This window comes from Myotis lucifugus, unplaced genomic scaffold, assembly GCF_000147115.1.
Source record: "Myotis lucifugus unplaced genomic scaffold, Myoluc2.0 scaffold_14, whole genome shotgun sequence".
Lineage (NCBI taxonomy): Eukaryota > Metazoa > Chordata > Mammalia > Chiroptera > Vespertilionidae > Myotis > Myotis lucifugus.
Window position 1 is genome coordinate 28,604 of NW_005871062.1, and position 15,325 is coordinate 43,928.

The 15,325-nt window shown below is 41.4% G+C and overlaps 1 protein-coding gene across 1 annotated transcript in view; it reads left to right on the plus strand.

Annotated features, from left to right (window-relative positions):
* PAK2 (p21 (RAC1) activated kinase 2) overlaps window positions 1–15,319 on the plus strand; it is a 34,597-nt gene extending 19,278 nt beyond the window's left edge. The window contains exons 11-14 of the mRNA XM_023750491.1: window positions 549–648; window positions 5,466–5,662; window positions 13,920–14,057; window positions 15,161–15,319. Coding sequence (XP_023606259.1) covers window positions 549–648; window positions 5,466–5,662; window positions 13,920–14,057; window positions 15,161–15,247 — 522 coding nt within the window. The 3' untranslated portion in view covers window positions 15,248–15,319. The remainder of the gene's footprint in view (window positions 1–548; window positions 649–5,465; window positions 5,663–13,919; window positions 14,058–15,160) is intronic.
* Window positions 15,320–15,325: the final 6 nt, after the last annotated feature.

Genomic DNA, 15,325 nt, shown 5'->3' on the forward strand with positions numbered 1-15,325 from the left:
CTGGCCCCACCCAATCGGGCAGGGCCAGCCAGCCAACCGGCCCATGGCCCTCCCCCAGGCCACTGGCCCCCCCATCAGCAACCCTCATCCCATTAAGGGGCGGTGCCCACCAGCCAGTCACCTGCAGCCCCTTCCGCCAGTTACCCGGCCCTGATTGGGCCTGATCGGGGCAGGCCGGCTGGCCAACCTCCCACCATCTCCTCCTTACAGCCTGATCTGACCAGACCCCACCCATGCACGAATTCGTGCACTAGGCCTCTAGTCATTTTATAAATGAAAATACTGAACACACAATGATAGGACTAGATAAGACATCATTTAATAATTGTTTCTGGGTAAGACCAGTGGGTGGGAGATAATGGATCTAATTAATTGTCTTATTTTTATAACTTTGCACATAAAAGGATGTTTTTTTCTTTATAAATACAAGTATTGCAGTGTCTTCTGCTGGATACTAGAAGCGATGCCCAGGCCATAAGTACTGTATGTAAACCTTCCTTAGACTTTTCAGAGACTGTTTTATTAATTGCTTTTATTCTTCTGTTCAGTGTTTACAGGCATTGGAGTTTTTACATGCTAATCAAGTGATCCACAGAGACATCAAAAGTGACAATGTGCTTTTGGGGATGGAAGGATCAGTTAAACTTAGTGAGTAACAAATGAACAAATAACATTTATTTGCTATTTATTATAATTTTTGCCTTTTATTTAAATAAAAACCTCTTATGCTATTAATATTGTTATGACTTAATAGATGGAGAGGGAGGGAGAATAGTGGTAAAGAATATGGACTCTCAATAGGACAGCCTGTGTTTAAATAGCAGAGCTGCTATACTTGCTCAATAATTTTAGGTGAGTTACTTAATCTCTTCATGTTTTTCTCATTTATATAATATGGAAAATAATAATATCTATCTCAAAGAATTCTTCTGGAGATTAAAACACTAAGGAACAGTACCTAGGACTATCATAATGTTGGTGCTATCTTCCAAAGATGAACTTGAATTTGTTTCTGCTGTCTTTTTTTTTTTTTTTAATTTAAGAGGAAGAGAGGGAAAGAGAGATAGAACATCAATGATGAGAGAGAATCATTGATTGGCTGCCTCCTTCACGCCCCCTACTGGTAATCCAGCCTTCAACCCAGGCATGTGCCTTGACGGGGATCCAACTATGACCTCCTGGTTCATAGGTTGACGCTCAACCCCTAAGCCACATCAGCTGGGCTCTGCTATCTTTTAGGTCATGCTGTTCCACTTTCATTGGATTTGGCAATGTGGCCTAATCATTTGAAGGCCTATGTGACCCTGACCTTGGAAATGATAAGGGAAAAAAACTCTTATAACCCTCTTTTCCTATATATTTCCTGTATCAGGCATGGTAGAGTCATGGGGGGAAAAAATCATAGGTTCTTTTTCCTCTGCTAGTTATAATGTCTCACTTCCAACCATGCCCTCTGTAGGATTTAAGAACTTCTTTTTTCTTTTCTTTTTTTTAATAAAAAGGAACTTCTACTGAGGTTTCTCCAACTATGCAAAACTCAAGGCATTTCTTGGATCAAGAAACCAAAAACTTTTTCTTCTGTTCTGCTCGAGTTTCGCTGCTTTTTCAGCATCTCCTTAAGATACATCCTTTAAAAATTATTCAACCACAAGAAAAGGGGTCTGGGTTCTATCAGATGGTCAGAATATAAAGTTACTAACCTTCATCTTAGTGGGCAGGTTAAAAATGGACAGTTTCATACATTTTTAGTGAATACATATGTAAACTGAATTGGACTTTTTCAGATAATACTTAATCCTAGCTCTTCTGCTTACTAGATGAATAATCTTGGGTAAGTTATCTAAAAATATATGTGTCTGTTTCCCCATTTGTAAAATGAGAATAATAGTAATGTACCTGTCTAATAGAGTTATCGTGAGGTTTAGATATGTTAATTCTTATAAGGTATTGGGAACAATATCTTTTTTTATAAGCTCTCATTTTAGCCATGGATAGTATGATTTGACCTAACAATTGTTCTTTCAGGATTCACTCCTATAGAATTACTAAACATATGCACAATTACAAAGATGTTCTCTGCAGCATTGTAAGGAAAACCAAAATATGTTAAATGTCTAGTGGTACAGGAATGGTTAAATGTTATGATTTTTTTATATTCTTTTGTTTTTGTATATTCTTTAGTATTGTATAGTTATAATAATGAGGTAGTTCAGTGTATTAATATGGAAAGATCTCTAAAAATTGTTTTTTAAAAGTTTACAAAATATCTTAATTAGATAGAATGAATCAAGTGGTTCATAGATATTATTTGTATGTATGTAAATGCATAACAAAAAGTCTAAAGTTTACATTTATATTCAACTATAGTAATATTTTAAAAATTAAATAAAGAATAAACAAATATAAAAGCTCTGGAAATAATTTTTTAGAGGAGGAAAAAAGTAAAGATTGCAAACATAAACATTAACAGTAGTTACATATGGAACAGAATGGGAGAGAGGAAAAAATTCTAGATTCTCATCCTGACTTTGCCACTAAACTAGGCATTCTACTCTTCAGTTATTATAAAACTAGAGGACCGGTGCATAAAATTCATGTACGGGGGTGGTTCCCTCAGCCCGGCCTGCGCTTTCTCACAGTTCCGGACCCCTCGCTCCTTACCGCTCGCCTGCTCACTGCTCCTTACCACTCGTCTCTCTGCTCCTTAGCACTGCCTTGGAGGCAGGAGAGGCTCCCACCACCACTGCTGCGCTCACCAGCCATGAGCCCAGCTTGTGGCTGAGTGGTGCTCCCCCTGTGGGAGTGCACTGACCACCAGGGGGCAGCTCCTGCGTTGTGCATCTGCCCCCTGGTGGTCAGTACACATCATAGCGACTGGTCGTTCTGGTCATTCCACTGTAATGGTCACTTAGGTTTTTAAATATATACTAGAGGCCCGGTGCACAAAAATTTGTGCACTCGGGGGGAGGGGGTCCCTCAGCCCGGCCTGTGCCCCTCTCGCAGTCTGGGACCCTCGGGGGTGACCACTTGCTGGCTTAGGCCTGCTCCCCGGGGGATTGGGCCTAAGATGGCAATCAGACATCCCTCTGGCAGCCCGGCAGCCCTTGGGGAATGTCCACTTGCCCGTGGGGAGCAGACCTAAGCTGCAGTCAGACATCCTTAGCGCTGCTGAGGAGGCAGGAGAGGCTCCCACCACCACTGCTGTACTGGCAGCCATCAGCCTGGCTTGTGGCTGATCAGAGCTCCCCCCTGTGAGAGCACACTGACCACCAGAGGGCAGCTCCTGCATTGAGCGTCTGCCCCCTGGTGGTCAGTGTGTGTCATAGTGACCAGTCATTCCCAGTCTTTCTGCTGTTAGGGTCAGTTTGCATATTACCCTTTTACTATATAGGATAGAGGCCTGGTGCACGGGTGGGGGCCGGCTGGTTTGCCCTGAAGGGTGATCCGGATCAGGGTGGGGGTCCCGCTTGGGTGCCTGGCCAGCCTGGGTGAGGGGATGATGGCTGTTTGCAGCTGGCCACACCCCCTTTAGGGTGGGGGTCCCCACTGGGGTTCCTGGCCAGCCTGGATGACAGGCTGATGGCTGTTTGCAGCAGGTCACACCACCTTCGGGGTGGGGGTCCCCACTGGGGTGCCTGGCCAGTCTGGGTGAGGGGCTGAGGGCCGTTTTCAGGCTGGCGGGCGACTGAAGCTCCCAGCCTCTCTTTTTTTTTCTTTTTTTTTTATTCTGGGATTTATTTACCTTCTATAGCTGTCACTGGAGCTGAGAGCCGGCTCCAGCTCTGAGGCCTGGCTCCAGCTCTGAGGCCATGGCTGGCTGAAAGCAGGTATCTGGGTTTGTTTAGCTTCTATAATTGAAACTCTGTTGCCATCACTGGCGCTCTAAGCTCTGAGGCCCCGACTGGCTGAAAGCAGGTATCTGGGGTTTGTTTAGCTTCTATAATTGAAACATTGTTGCTTTCGGGCTCAGAGCCGGGCCGCAGCAGGCGGAGAACCTTGGCTTCCTCCATCACTGGAGCAAGCAAGCCTCATGTTCACTTCAGATGCGTGGCTGCCGGCCGCCATCTTTGTTGGCAGTTAATTTGCATATCCTGCTGATTAGCCAATGGGAAGCGTAGTGGATGTATGGTCAATTACCATGTTTGTCTATTATTAGATAGGATATAGACTAGAGGTCCAGTACATGAAATTCATGCACGGGATCGGGGGTTCCCTCAGCCTGGCCTGCACCCTCTCCAATCTGGGACCCCTTGGGGGATGTCCAACTGCTGGTTTAGGCCCGACCCCCAGCAATCTGGACTGCTGGCTCCTAACCACTCACCTGCCTGCCTGATAGCCCCTAACTGCTCTGCATGCCTGCCTGATAGCCCCAAAACCCTCTGCCTGCCTGATGCCCCTAACTGCTCTCCTGTCTGCCTGACTCCCCTAACTGCTCTCCCCTGCCGACCTGATCTCCCTTACTGCTCTCCCCTGCCGGCCTGATCCCCCTAACTGCTTTCCCCTGCCAGCCTGGTCACCCTAACTGCTCTCCCTTGCCAGCCTGATGGCCCCTAACTGCTCTCCCCTGCCGGCCTGATCACCCCTAACCGCCTCTGCCTCAGCCCCACCACTGTGGCTTTGTCCGGAAGACATCGGTCTACCCGGTCTAATTAGCATATTACCCTTTTATTAATATAGATAAGGAGGTGGGAGTATTGCTGGTGAGCACATTGTAGGTACAGTTATAGTTAAACATGCTCTTTTTCTAGACTCTGCTATCAGCTGTATAGTTACTAGCTTCTGTTTGTTTTCATCAAAAGTAGTTATCATTTCCTGACCTTTGCCTGTGACTTTTTCTTCTTGACCTTTTTCAACTTTATTAAAATCTTTAGGGCAGAATTAATTTTTTCATTGAATTTATTGGAGTGACATTGCTTAATAAATTATATAGGTTTCAGGGGTACAATTCTATAATACATCATCTGTACATTGTATTGTTTGTTACCATCCCAAGTCAAGTCTCTTTCCATCACCATTTATTCCCCCCCTTATTCTCTTCTACCTGTCCCCACCCCCCTTTTTCTCTGGTTAGAATTAATTATTTAGAATAAAAGACCTCCTGATAATTTGTCCTCTGCTTGTGGCAAGTTAAAGTGAAAAAGTGAAAGTATGTAACATCATCAAAATATTTGTAAACCCATCCTAGTGGCTTTATTAATACAGTCTTAAAAAACAAGTGGGTGAGTAGTCAAATGTAATTAATTAAGTTATCTGCCCTGGCCGGTTCAATTCCCAGTTAAGGACATGTACCTGGGTTGCAGGCTCGGTCCCTGGTAGGGGACATGCAGGAAGCAGCCAGTTGATGCTATGCTTTCACATCAATCCTCTTCCTCTCCCTCTCCCTCTCTTATGTCATCTAAAGTGAATCTTTAGAAAAAACCATCCATGGACACCATTAACTTCAGATGTTTTGTTTTGTTTTATAGCTGACTTTGGTTTCTGTGCCCAGATCACCCCTGAGCAGAGCAAGCGAAGTACCATGGTTGGCACACCATACTGGATGGCACCGGAGGTGGTTACACGGAAAGCTTATGGCCCTAAGGTGGACATATGGTCTCTGGGTATCATGGCTATTGAAATGGTAGAAGGAGAGCCTCCATACCTCAATGAAAATCCCTTGAGGGTAAGACAAACACCAGCCTTATTTTAAGAAAAATACTTTTATTTAAAACATTTAGGTAGTACCTGCTTGTTCCAGGCACTGGCCAAGAATTTAGGATGCAAAGTTGATAAAACCTAGTTGTTTCCTTCACTCGGCATCTAAAAAATCATTTGCTTCTGGGTTGAGTTGAATGCGTTAGGTAGAGTTTGTAGATTTTTAGTAAGTTGAATGCTTTAATTTTGTATATAAGTAAGAATTTCCTCACTTTTCTACAGAGTTAAGAGTCCCTAGACATACCCTTCAGGTTATCAACTTTGAACCTTGGCCTCTGGTACCCCTAGGTACAGAGAAGAGGAAAGCAAGATCACATCTGTGAGAAAGCTGTGTAGATGGCAATGTTAAAGCCTGTATTCAAACAAAAGAGTGAGGGCCCTGAGATACAGATGAGGTCAGTAGACTTTAAACAAATATTCAGCAGCTGAGGGTGGAGAGTTTCGGGGTTCCTTCCTTCCTACCTCCCTCCCTCCCTGCCTGCCTGCCTTTCTTTATTTTTTTCTTCTACTTTTAAATCACCATATATGGCTCAATATCATAGCACTTTACACCTACAAGAATGACTATAATAAAAAAGTTGAAGAATAATAAGTGTTGGTGAGAATGTGGAGAAATTGGAACCCTTATACTTTGCTAGTGGAAAGGTAAATGGTGCATGTAGCTCTTTGAAAAAGTTCCTCTAAAAGTTAACATTGAGTAACATATAACCCAGCAATTCTAGTGCTGTGTATATTCCCAAGAGAATTAAAAGCTTACATCCACTCAAAAACTTGTACACAAATGTTGATAGCAGCATTCTTATGAGCCAAAAGGTAGAAACAGCCCAAATGTCTATCACCTGATGAATGAATAAACAAAAGTGGTATATGCATATAATGGAATATATTTTAGTCATAATAAAGGAATGAAATACAGATACATAAACATTGAACCTTGAAAGCATTATGCTATATGAAAGAAGTCGAACACAAAGATCATATATTGTATGATTCCATTTACATTCGATTCTTATTCATGGTGGTTAGATTCTACAAAGCCGCAAACACTGAATAATGAAAGCGAAACCATTGCTTCTAGGGGAAATACAGGGTTAGGTTCCTAAAGCCTCTGGTCACAACATTTTGATATACAGCTAATCAACTGATTGATATACAGCCTTGCCTTTATGTGTGTTTCTGTTTAAAGACACTCTATTTAACAATTGTTGATTGAATAACATTGAACTCATGGCCAACAGCACTATAACTCATGCCTGAATGAAGATTATCAAAGATGTATATTCTCCACAAGGCACATCACAGCCTTCTTGCACTTAGGTACACTAGACAGCTCTTCAGCACTGTGCTTCTCACCTCTGCACATATCCATTAATGATCACAAAAGCACTGAGAGTATTGATTTTGGAGTTGCAAATAAACTTTAGTGAGTAAGTGAATTTGCATGTGTGGAATCTGCACATAATGGGGATTGACTGCATACATTTTATAGATTTCTGTAGAGACAAGAAATTAGTGGTTTCTGGGGACTGAGGAAAGGAGGGAAGAAACCTTTGCAGAGACAAGGTTTGAGGTTTGTGGAAAATCTCCATTGAGCATTCAACAGAGATTGGCACACCTGTATGAGTACTCTGCCCAGGGCCGGGGATATAGCCATCTGCTAAGATTGGAGAGGATGGTGCCCACTGCTCTCATAGGGCTGGGAATAGTGCCTGCTTCTGTCAGCAATAGTAAACCTTGTAAGAGTAAACCTTATATTTCACAGGATGTTGAGTAGAGGACTCAACAGTCTTGCCTCAGTGATAGGAAATAGTTACCCTAGACCCGTGGTCGGCAAACTGCGGCTCGCGAGCCACATGCGGCTCTTTGGCCCCTTGAGTGTGGCTCTTCCTAAGCCTTAGGAGTACCCTAATTAAGTTAATAACAATGTACCTACCTATATAGTTTAAGTTTAAAAAATTTGGCTCTCAAAAGAAATTTCAATCATTGTACTGTTGATATTTGGCTCTGTTGACTAATGAGTTTGCCGACCACGGCCCTAGACTATATGCTGCTGTAGTCTAACAAATCTTATTCTAAAACAAGACCCAAAGGTATCTGTTCCAAAGTAACTGTGTCCCAGGACAAAGCTCAAGAATATTTATGAGTCCAGATATATCTGGCACCCAAATACCCAGTCAAAGTTTACCAGACAGGCAAAAGAGCAGGAAAATTATAACCCATATGAGGAGAAAAACTGACCCAGAACTGATACAGATAAAAGAATTGGCACAAAAGGGCATTAAAACAATTTTTATAACTGCATTCCAGATGTTAAGTAGAGACATTTGGAAGGTACTTTTTAAATTTATTGATTTTTTTTGAGAGAGCAATTTGTTGTCCACTTATTTATGCATTCATTGGTTGATTCTTGTATGTGCTCTGACTGGGGATCAAACCTTGGCAAATTGGGACAGTGCTCTACTGAGTTACCCAGCCTGGACTTAGAAGTACATTTTTTAAAAAAATTAAACTTACAGATACAGACTACAGTGTTTGAGATTGGATCAATGGCAGATTATACATTGTAGGTAAGTGATTGATAGTAATAGAAACTATCCAAGGGAAACATAGGGACAGAAATGAATTTTTTAAAAAAAATGAAATAGCATCAGTGAGCTGTGAGACAACTTCAGGTGTAATAGAAGTTTTGAAAGAAAGAAAAAAATTCTACAACAAATATCTTTTAAAAACCAAGGCGAAATGAAGATTTTGTGAAATGTACAAACATTGAAAGAATTTATCACCAGCAGATATACACTAAAAGAAATATTAAAGGAAGCTCAGCAGCCCTCACTGGTTTGGCTTAGTGGCTAGAGCGTTGGCCTGCGGACTGAAGGGTCCCAGGTTTGATTCCGGTCAAGGGCATGTACCTTGGTTGTGGGCACATCCCCAGTAGGGAGTGTGCAGGAGGCAGCTGATCGATGTTTCTAACTCTCTATCCCTCTCCCTTCCTCTCTGTAAAAATCAATAAAATATATTTTGAAATAAATAAATAAATAAATAAATAAATAAAGGAAGCTCAGCAGAAAGAACATGTTAATGTGGCTTCATACAAAGAAATGAAGAACACTAGAAATAGTAACTTAATTGGTAAATGTATAAGATTTTCTTATATAAGTATCTTTAAAAGATAAAACTGTTTAAAAATAATACTGATGGGGGTAGAAAAAGAACATGTATAAGTAAAATGACAATGCCGAGGGGGAGAACTGAAGTGGTATAATGTTATGATTGTGATTATTGAAAGGTGTATGCTATATAAACCCTTAAACAAACATTAAAATAATGAAAGAAAGGGTTACACCTACTAAACCTCAACCAGGAAGTTAAAATGGAATCATAACACTGGCCCGCCCCACTCGCGGGGATGGCCGAGGAATTGTGCTGCAACTCCCTGCACTCCTGCAAGTGGGGTGCTGTGAGCCTATGTACCACCGCCACGCCTGCCTGGGCCCTAGGGCCTGAGGGCAGGTGCCATCAGAACACTGTGCACTGGAGTGTAAATTCACAGAGAAACATGAATAGATAACAACAGAAAATGGTATTGGAACTGTGGGAATCAGCATTTTTGCACAGGAAGCTTTGGGAGATGTTTACTGTAGTCTGCCTGAAATTGGGACAGAATTGAACAAAAAAGATGAGTTTGGTGCTTTGAAAAATTGCAGAAAATCCAGGACTTGTCAACAGATCTTGTTATGAAGACGGTTGGCTGATCAAGATGACACTGACTAATCCTTCAGAACTAGATGGACTAGTGAGTGAAGAAGCATATGAGAAGTACATAAAATCTAAGGAGTGAAAATGGAACCTCCTAAACAAAGTAGATGAAACAACTTAATCTGGCATAGTTGTCTTAAATTAGTGGTGGATAGAAGATTTAAAATAGCAACTTTTAGTAATACCAATGGAAAAAGAAACTTCAACAATGCTATTGGAAGAAAATTCCCCTTAACTTTCTAATGATTGCAGATAAACACAATATGCATATTTTCACAACACCCTATGATTTTTAGGTAGACTACGGTTATGATATTCAGAATTTCTGAAATTATAAAAAGTATGTAATTCAAGGATAACATTGTTATATTAGGCCTTACATAATATTATTACTTACTTATATCTGTCTCTGGATTTGGTTCAAAATTATTAATCTTTCCATTGGAAATAATTAGCAGTGGAGAAAAGTTTTTGTTGTTAGTGTCAGATAATGAACAATATCTAAATTTTGCAATATACTGTGTTTGCTGGTGCTATTTTTATACAGTGAAGTGGCAACCTTGAAGGAAAACAAAGTTTAACAATAAAACATTCAACTTCTTGCCCTGGCCAGTTTGGCTCAGTGCTTACAGCGTCAGCTCGAGGATGAAAGAGTTGCAGGTTCAATCCCCAGGCATGAATGGGAAGCAACCAATTGATATGTCTTTCTCACATTGATGTTTCTCTCTCTCTCTCCAACTCCCCCCTCTCTTCCATTCTCTAAAAATCAATGGAAAAAATATCCTCACCCCTCAGGGATAAAAAATAATAATAAAACATTCAACTTTTGTTTTAATAAATAAATAAATGACATTGAGTTAAAGCCATACTGATGGGAGCATCTCAAAGAGGCACAGGAGCCAAACTGAAACAGCTCTAGTGGCCAAGGTGCAAAAATTTGAACAAAGTAGTATGGGATTATAACCCAAATTGTAATATGTGTGAGCCCATGCTGATAGAAATAAAGTGATTAAATAAATAAACAAGGCAGAAGAGACATCTCCCATGCAGAAGAATTCCAAATATTTAAGGAGATGTTCCACCCTGAAGGACGTGAGGCATAACTCCCACTTCTTAAGTGTAGGCTGCACATAGTGACTTCCTTCCAAAGAACACAGTATGGAAAGGGGAGAAAAAAGTAACTTTACAGGAGAGAAACCTGACAAACACTACCTCAGCCAGGTGACGAGGTGAACATGAACAGTCGTCAGTCCTGTTGATAGTATGTACCTTTAATATTGATGCAATGAAAATGCACTCGTAACTCTGTTATCTTCTCTCCCAAACCCATAATCTCTAACCATGAGAAAAACATCAAATCCAAGGACAGCCTACACTCTAATACCTGATCAGTACTCCTTCAAACTGCCAGCGTCATCCAAAGGAAAGGAAAGTCTGAGAAATTGTCACAGCCAGGAGGACCCTACAGAAAAGTGACAAGAACAGAAATAGAGTGGAAGAGTGAATGAAACCTAGTGTGAATGCTGGAAGCACTAGGGGCCCCATAAGTGATGCCAGTCAGCAGGGATATATCCTTTTCTTCCACCATATTTAGCTGCATAGGTACAGGCAAGGAGTAGGCAGAGTTTTAACTGTATTTAGCCACTGAGTGCTATAAAGTGCACGAGGGTCAAAAAAGTGATTATGTGGAAAGAATGATGGACACTGGAAGACCAGAAGGATTTATTCGGGTCCAGTGGAGTCTAAGGTTCACTGGCGTGAGGATAATAAGAGTGAAAAGATAGGAGGTGGAGTGCAATGGAGATTTAAGAGTTGCAGTTATTGATACTCCTAAGATAACCATGGTGTGTGTGGCTGACGTAGGCTAAAGGACAAGAGCATCAGAAAAGAGACCGGGTGATTGTAACCAGCATCTTTATAGCTATTGGAATTGTCGTGAATTATGAATAATGTTAGACTTGATAACAGCATTTTATAGATGTTTGAAGCAAAGAATGTTAGAAGTTTGAAAACCCTGGAGTTATAGAGGAGGGTGATAGCGGCCTCAAAAAGAGGCTATAAGGAGCCAAAAGAACACTCCATCCTCAGGGCCATGCAAAGGTGTGTGAGAGGAAAAGCTACCACTAGAGAATGCTGCGGATGAGGCAGATTCCTCATGGGAGAGCCAGGCCTCAGTAAGTTAAGGAATATGTTTGAGGAGGGGATGGGAAGTGCATATGAAAATAATTAAGGCTAGAAAGAAGGTGCAGAGGCACATTGGTGTTAGAATGGAGAGGCTGAGGGAATGATTGGGAGTCATGGGTAGCTTATAATCACTAACATAAATGAAGATAGAGTGTAATAAGGTTCATCCCAAAGTAGAGAAGGTTAAGTGTTTGGTTAAGTACTTATTTTTATAGAGTTCCCTATTAATCCCTTCCAGTGGAAGAGTTGAAGCTCACAACAGTCATATGACCTTAACTTGAGATTGCTATCTCAAGGATAATTTCTTACAATGAAAATTTTTTAAAAAAATATTTTTATTGAGTTCAGAGAGGATGGGAGGGAAGGAGAGAGAGACAGAGAGAAAGAGAAATATTAATGATGAGAGATTCATTGATTGGCTGTCTCCTGCATGTCCCTCATTGGGGAACAAGCCTACAACCCGGGCAAGTGTCCTGATTGAGAATCAAACCGTGATCTCCTGGTTCATGGGTTGACGCTCAAATACTGAGCCACGCCACCAGTCAGGCACAATGAAATTTTTTAGTGAAAGTTTTGGGAGAAATGTCATGTAAAGAGAGATCTTAAGTAACAGGGAAATGAGCACATTCGTATACTGATGGTACAAGTGTCAGTTGGTATCTTTTTTTGATGGCAGAAACTTTAAATGAGGCTATATGTTCACTTTTTTATACAGTGTATTTATACATTATCAACATCCCTCACCAAGCTTACATTTTTTAACTATTTTTGTTTTTATTTTATTTATTATTATTATTATTATTATTATTATTATTATTTAATAGATTTTAGAGAGAGGACGGGAGAGAGAGAGAGAAACATTGATCAGTTGCCTCTGTGCACTTGCCCTGACAAGGGATGGAACCCGAGACCTGGTATGTGCCCTGATCTGGAATTGAACCTGCCACCTTTTTGTGTATAGGATGATGCTCCAACCAACTGAGTCACACTGGCCAGGACAAGCTTACATTTCTTAACAATCAGTGAACCTACATTGACACATTATTATCATCCGGAGTCCATAGTTTACATTAGGGTTCATGCTTGGGGTGGTGTACATTCTCTGGGTTTAGAAACAAATGTATAATGAATAGCATGTGTCCATCATTTAGTATACAGAGTATTTTCACTGTCTTAAAAATCCTCTGTGCTCTCTCTGCCTCTTCATCTACAGCTATGTAGATATAACTCGTTGTGTTGTTTTTTTTTTAAAAAAAAAAAAGGTTTTAATAAACTACATTGTTTTGAAATGTAATGTGACTTGAATAAAGCTTGAGAAAGGTAAATGGGATACTGTATGTTAATGGTAGGATTGTGGTCATTTTTTTTTTATGCCCTTACATATTATATTTCTTTTTTTAAAAATTGCCCTAACCGGTTTGGCTCAGTGGATAGAGTGTCGGCCTGCGGACTGAAGGGTCCCGGGTTCGATTCTGGTCAAGGGCATGTACCTTGGTTGCGGGCACATCCCCAGTGGGAGGTGTGTAGGAGGCAGCTGATCGATGTTTCTCTCTCATCAATGTTTCTAACTCTCTATCCCTCTCCCTTCCTCTCTGTAGAATATCAATAGAATATATATTTAAAAATATATATATTTTTTTTTATGGATTTCAGAGAGGAAGGAAGAGGAAGAGAGAGATAGAAACATCAGTGATGAGAGAGAATCATTGATTGGCTACCTCCTGCACGCCCCCTACTGGGGATCAAGCTCGCAACCCTGGCATGTGCCCTTGACCGGAATCAAACCCGGGACCCTTCAGTCCTCAGGCTAACGTTCTATCCACTGAGCCAAACCAGCTACGGCCATATAATATTTCTTTTATCAATGTGTATTGTATTGTATTGTATTGTATTGTATTGTATTGTATTGTATTGTATTGTATTGTATTGTATTGTATTGTATTGTATTTATAACCTAGGTTCGATTCCGGTCAAGGGCACATGCCTTGGCTGTGGGCTTGATCCCCAGTGGGGGGCGTGCAGGAAGCAGCCGATCAATGATTCTCTCTCATCATTGATGTTTCTATCTCTCTCCTTCTCCCTTCCTCTCTGAAATCAATAAATATATTTTAAAAAATAAAATAAAGGAAAAATAATCCATGTGGATAGAAATAATACTAACCTCATTTTAGTATTTATGGTGATTATCTTTACAGAAGTAAAAGATCCATAAACTTTATATCAAGTGCTTTCTCACTTTGTTGAGTTACTACCTTAAGAATATAAAAGATGTTCTTTTTTTTTAGGCCTTGTACCTGATAGCAACTAATGGAACTCCAGAACTTCAGAACCCAGAGAAACTTTCCCCAATATTTCGGGATTTCTTAAATCGATGTTTGGAGATGGATGTGGAGAAAAGGGGGTCAGCCAAAGAATTGTTACAGGTGAATTTGGAAATGATAATATTTTTGGGAAAAGTTGGCTTTTTTGAGTAACAAACAGAAAGTTTACATAGGTCTATTAGCTACATTTCACTGCTCATTCATCACTAGAAGTATGGCAGCTGCCGCAGTTTAAGATTTTATTTGCTGGAAATAAAATGTCCATCTATAATAATAAAAGCGTAATATGCAAATCAGCCAAATGACAGAATAGCAGAACAACTGTCCAGACCACCTTCCGGACTACCATGCTATGACATGCACTGGTGCCAGGCCAGCCAAGGCGGGTGCGATGCAATTGGTTGGGGGGTCCCACCATTGCCCCACCATTGCCCCGTAGAGGGAGGCCCAGGCCACCCAGCCGGTGGCGCTATGTCGGGTGGGTGGGGCCTCCCTCTGCTGGGTGATCGATGGGGGGGCTGTGATTAATCGCCCCATAGAGGGAGGCCCAGGCCACTAGCCAGCGATGCTGTGGCCAGTGTGCGGGGCCAGCCAATGATTGCCCCGCAGGCCAGCCAAGTGATCGCACCCCATGCCTGTCACCCACAGAGGGAGGTGACCAGTGGCAGGGGAGGGGGGGCAGTGCCACACAGATGGCAAGCAGTGGCAGCGGCGGGGGCGGGGCCAGCTGCTAGCAGCCCAGGGAAGGAAAGTCCGATAGGCCCTGATCACCGGCCAGGCCTAGGGACCCTACCCGAGGGGTCCCAGATTGGGAGAGGGAGAGGGTACAGGCTGGGCTGAGGGACACCACCACCACCACCACCACCACCACCACCCCCTCCGTGCATGAATTTCGTGCACCGGGCCTCTAGTTATATTATAATAAGCATATGAGTTTTTGCATGTTATTAATTTTCAGGCCAGTTCTTTGCTAGCATGAGTATCTGGGGACATTTAACTGAGATTTTATAATATCAGAAAAACTAAAGACTATGCTTTCAACTATAAAAGCAATGTATTGGTTATGCTGATTTTATGCAGGGATGAAATATGTGTTTATTAAATAAATTATGGTCCATTAAAATCTTTGAGTCTAATTGAAAGGAAATATTTAGCTTCTAAACTGGTGACATTTATACTTTTTTTTTCTCCCTAATTTCTGGCAGCATCCCTTCCTGAAACTGGCCAAACCATTATCTAGCTTGACACCACTGATTATGGCAGCTAAAGAAGCAATGAAGAGTAATCGTTAACATCATTGCCGTGGCCTCATATTCTTTATCCATTTTCTAAAAGAAGTCTTTTAATATATGAAAATTATACTCTTCTGG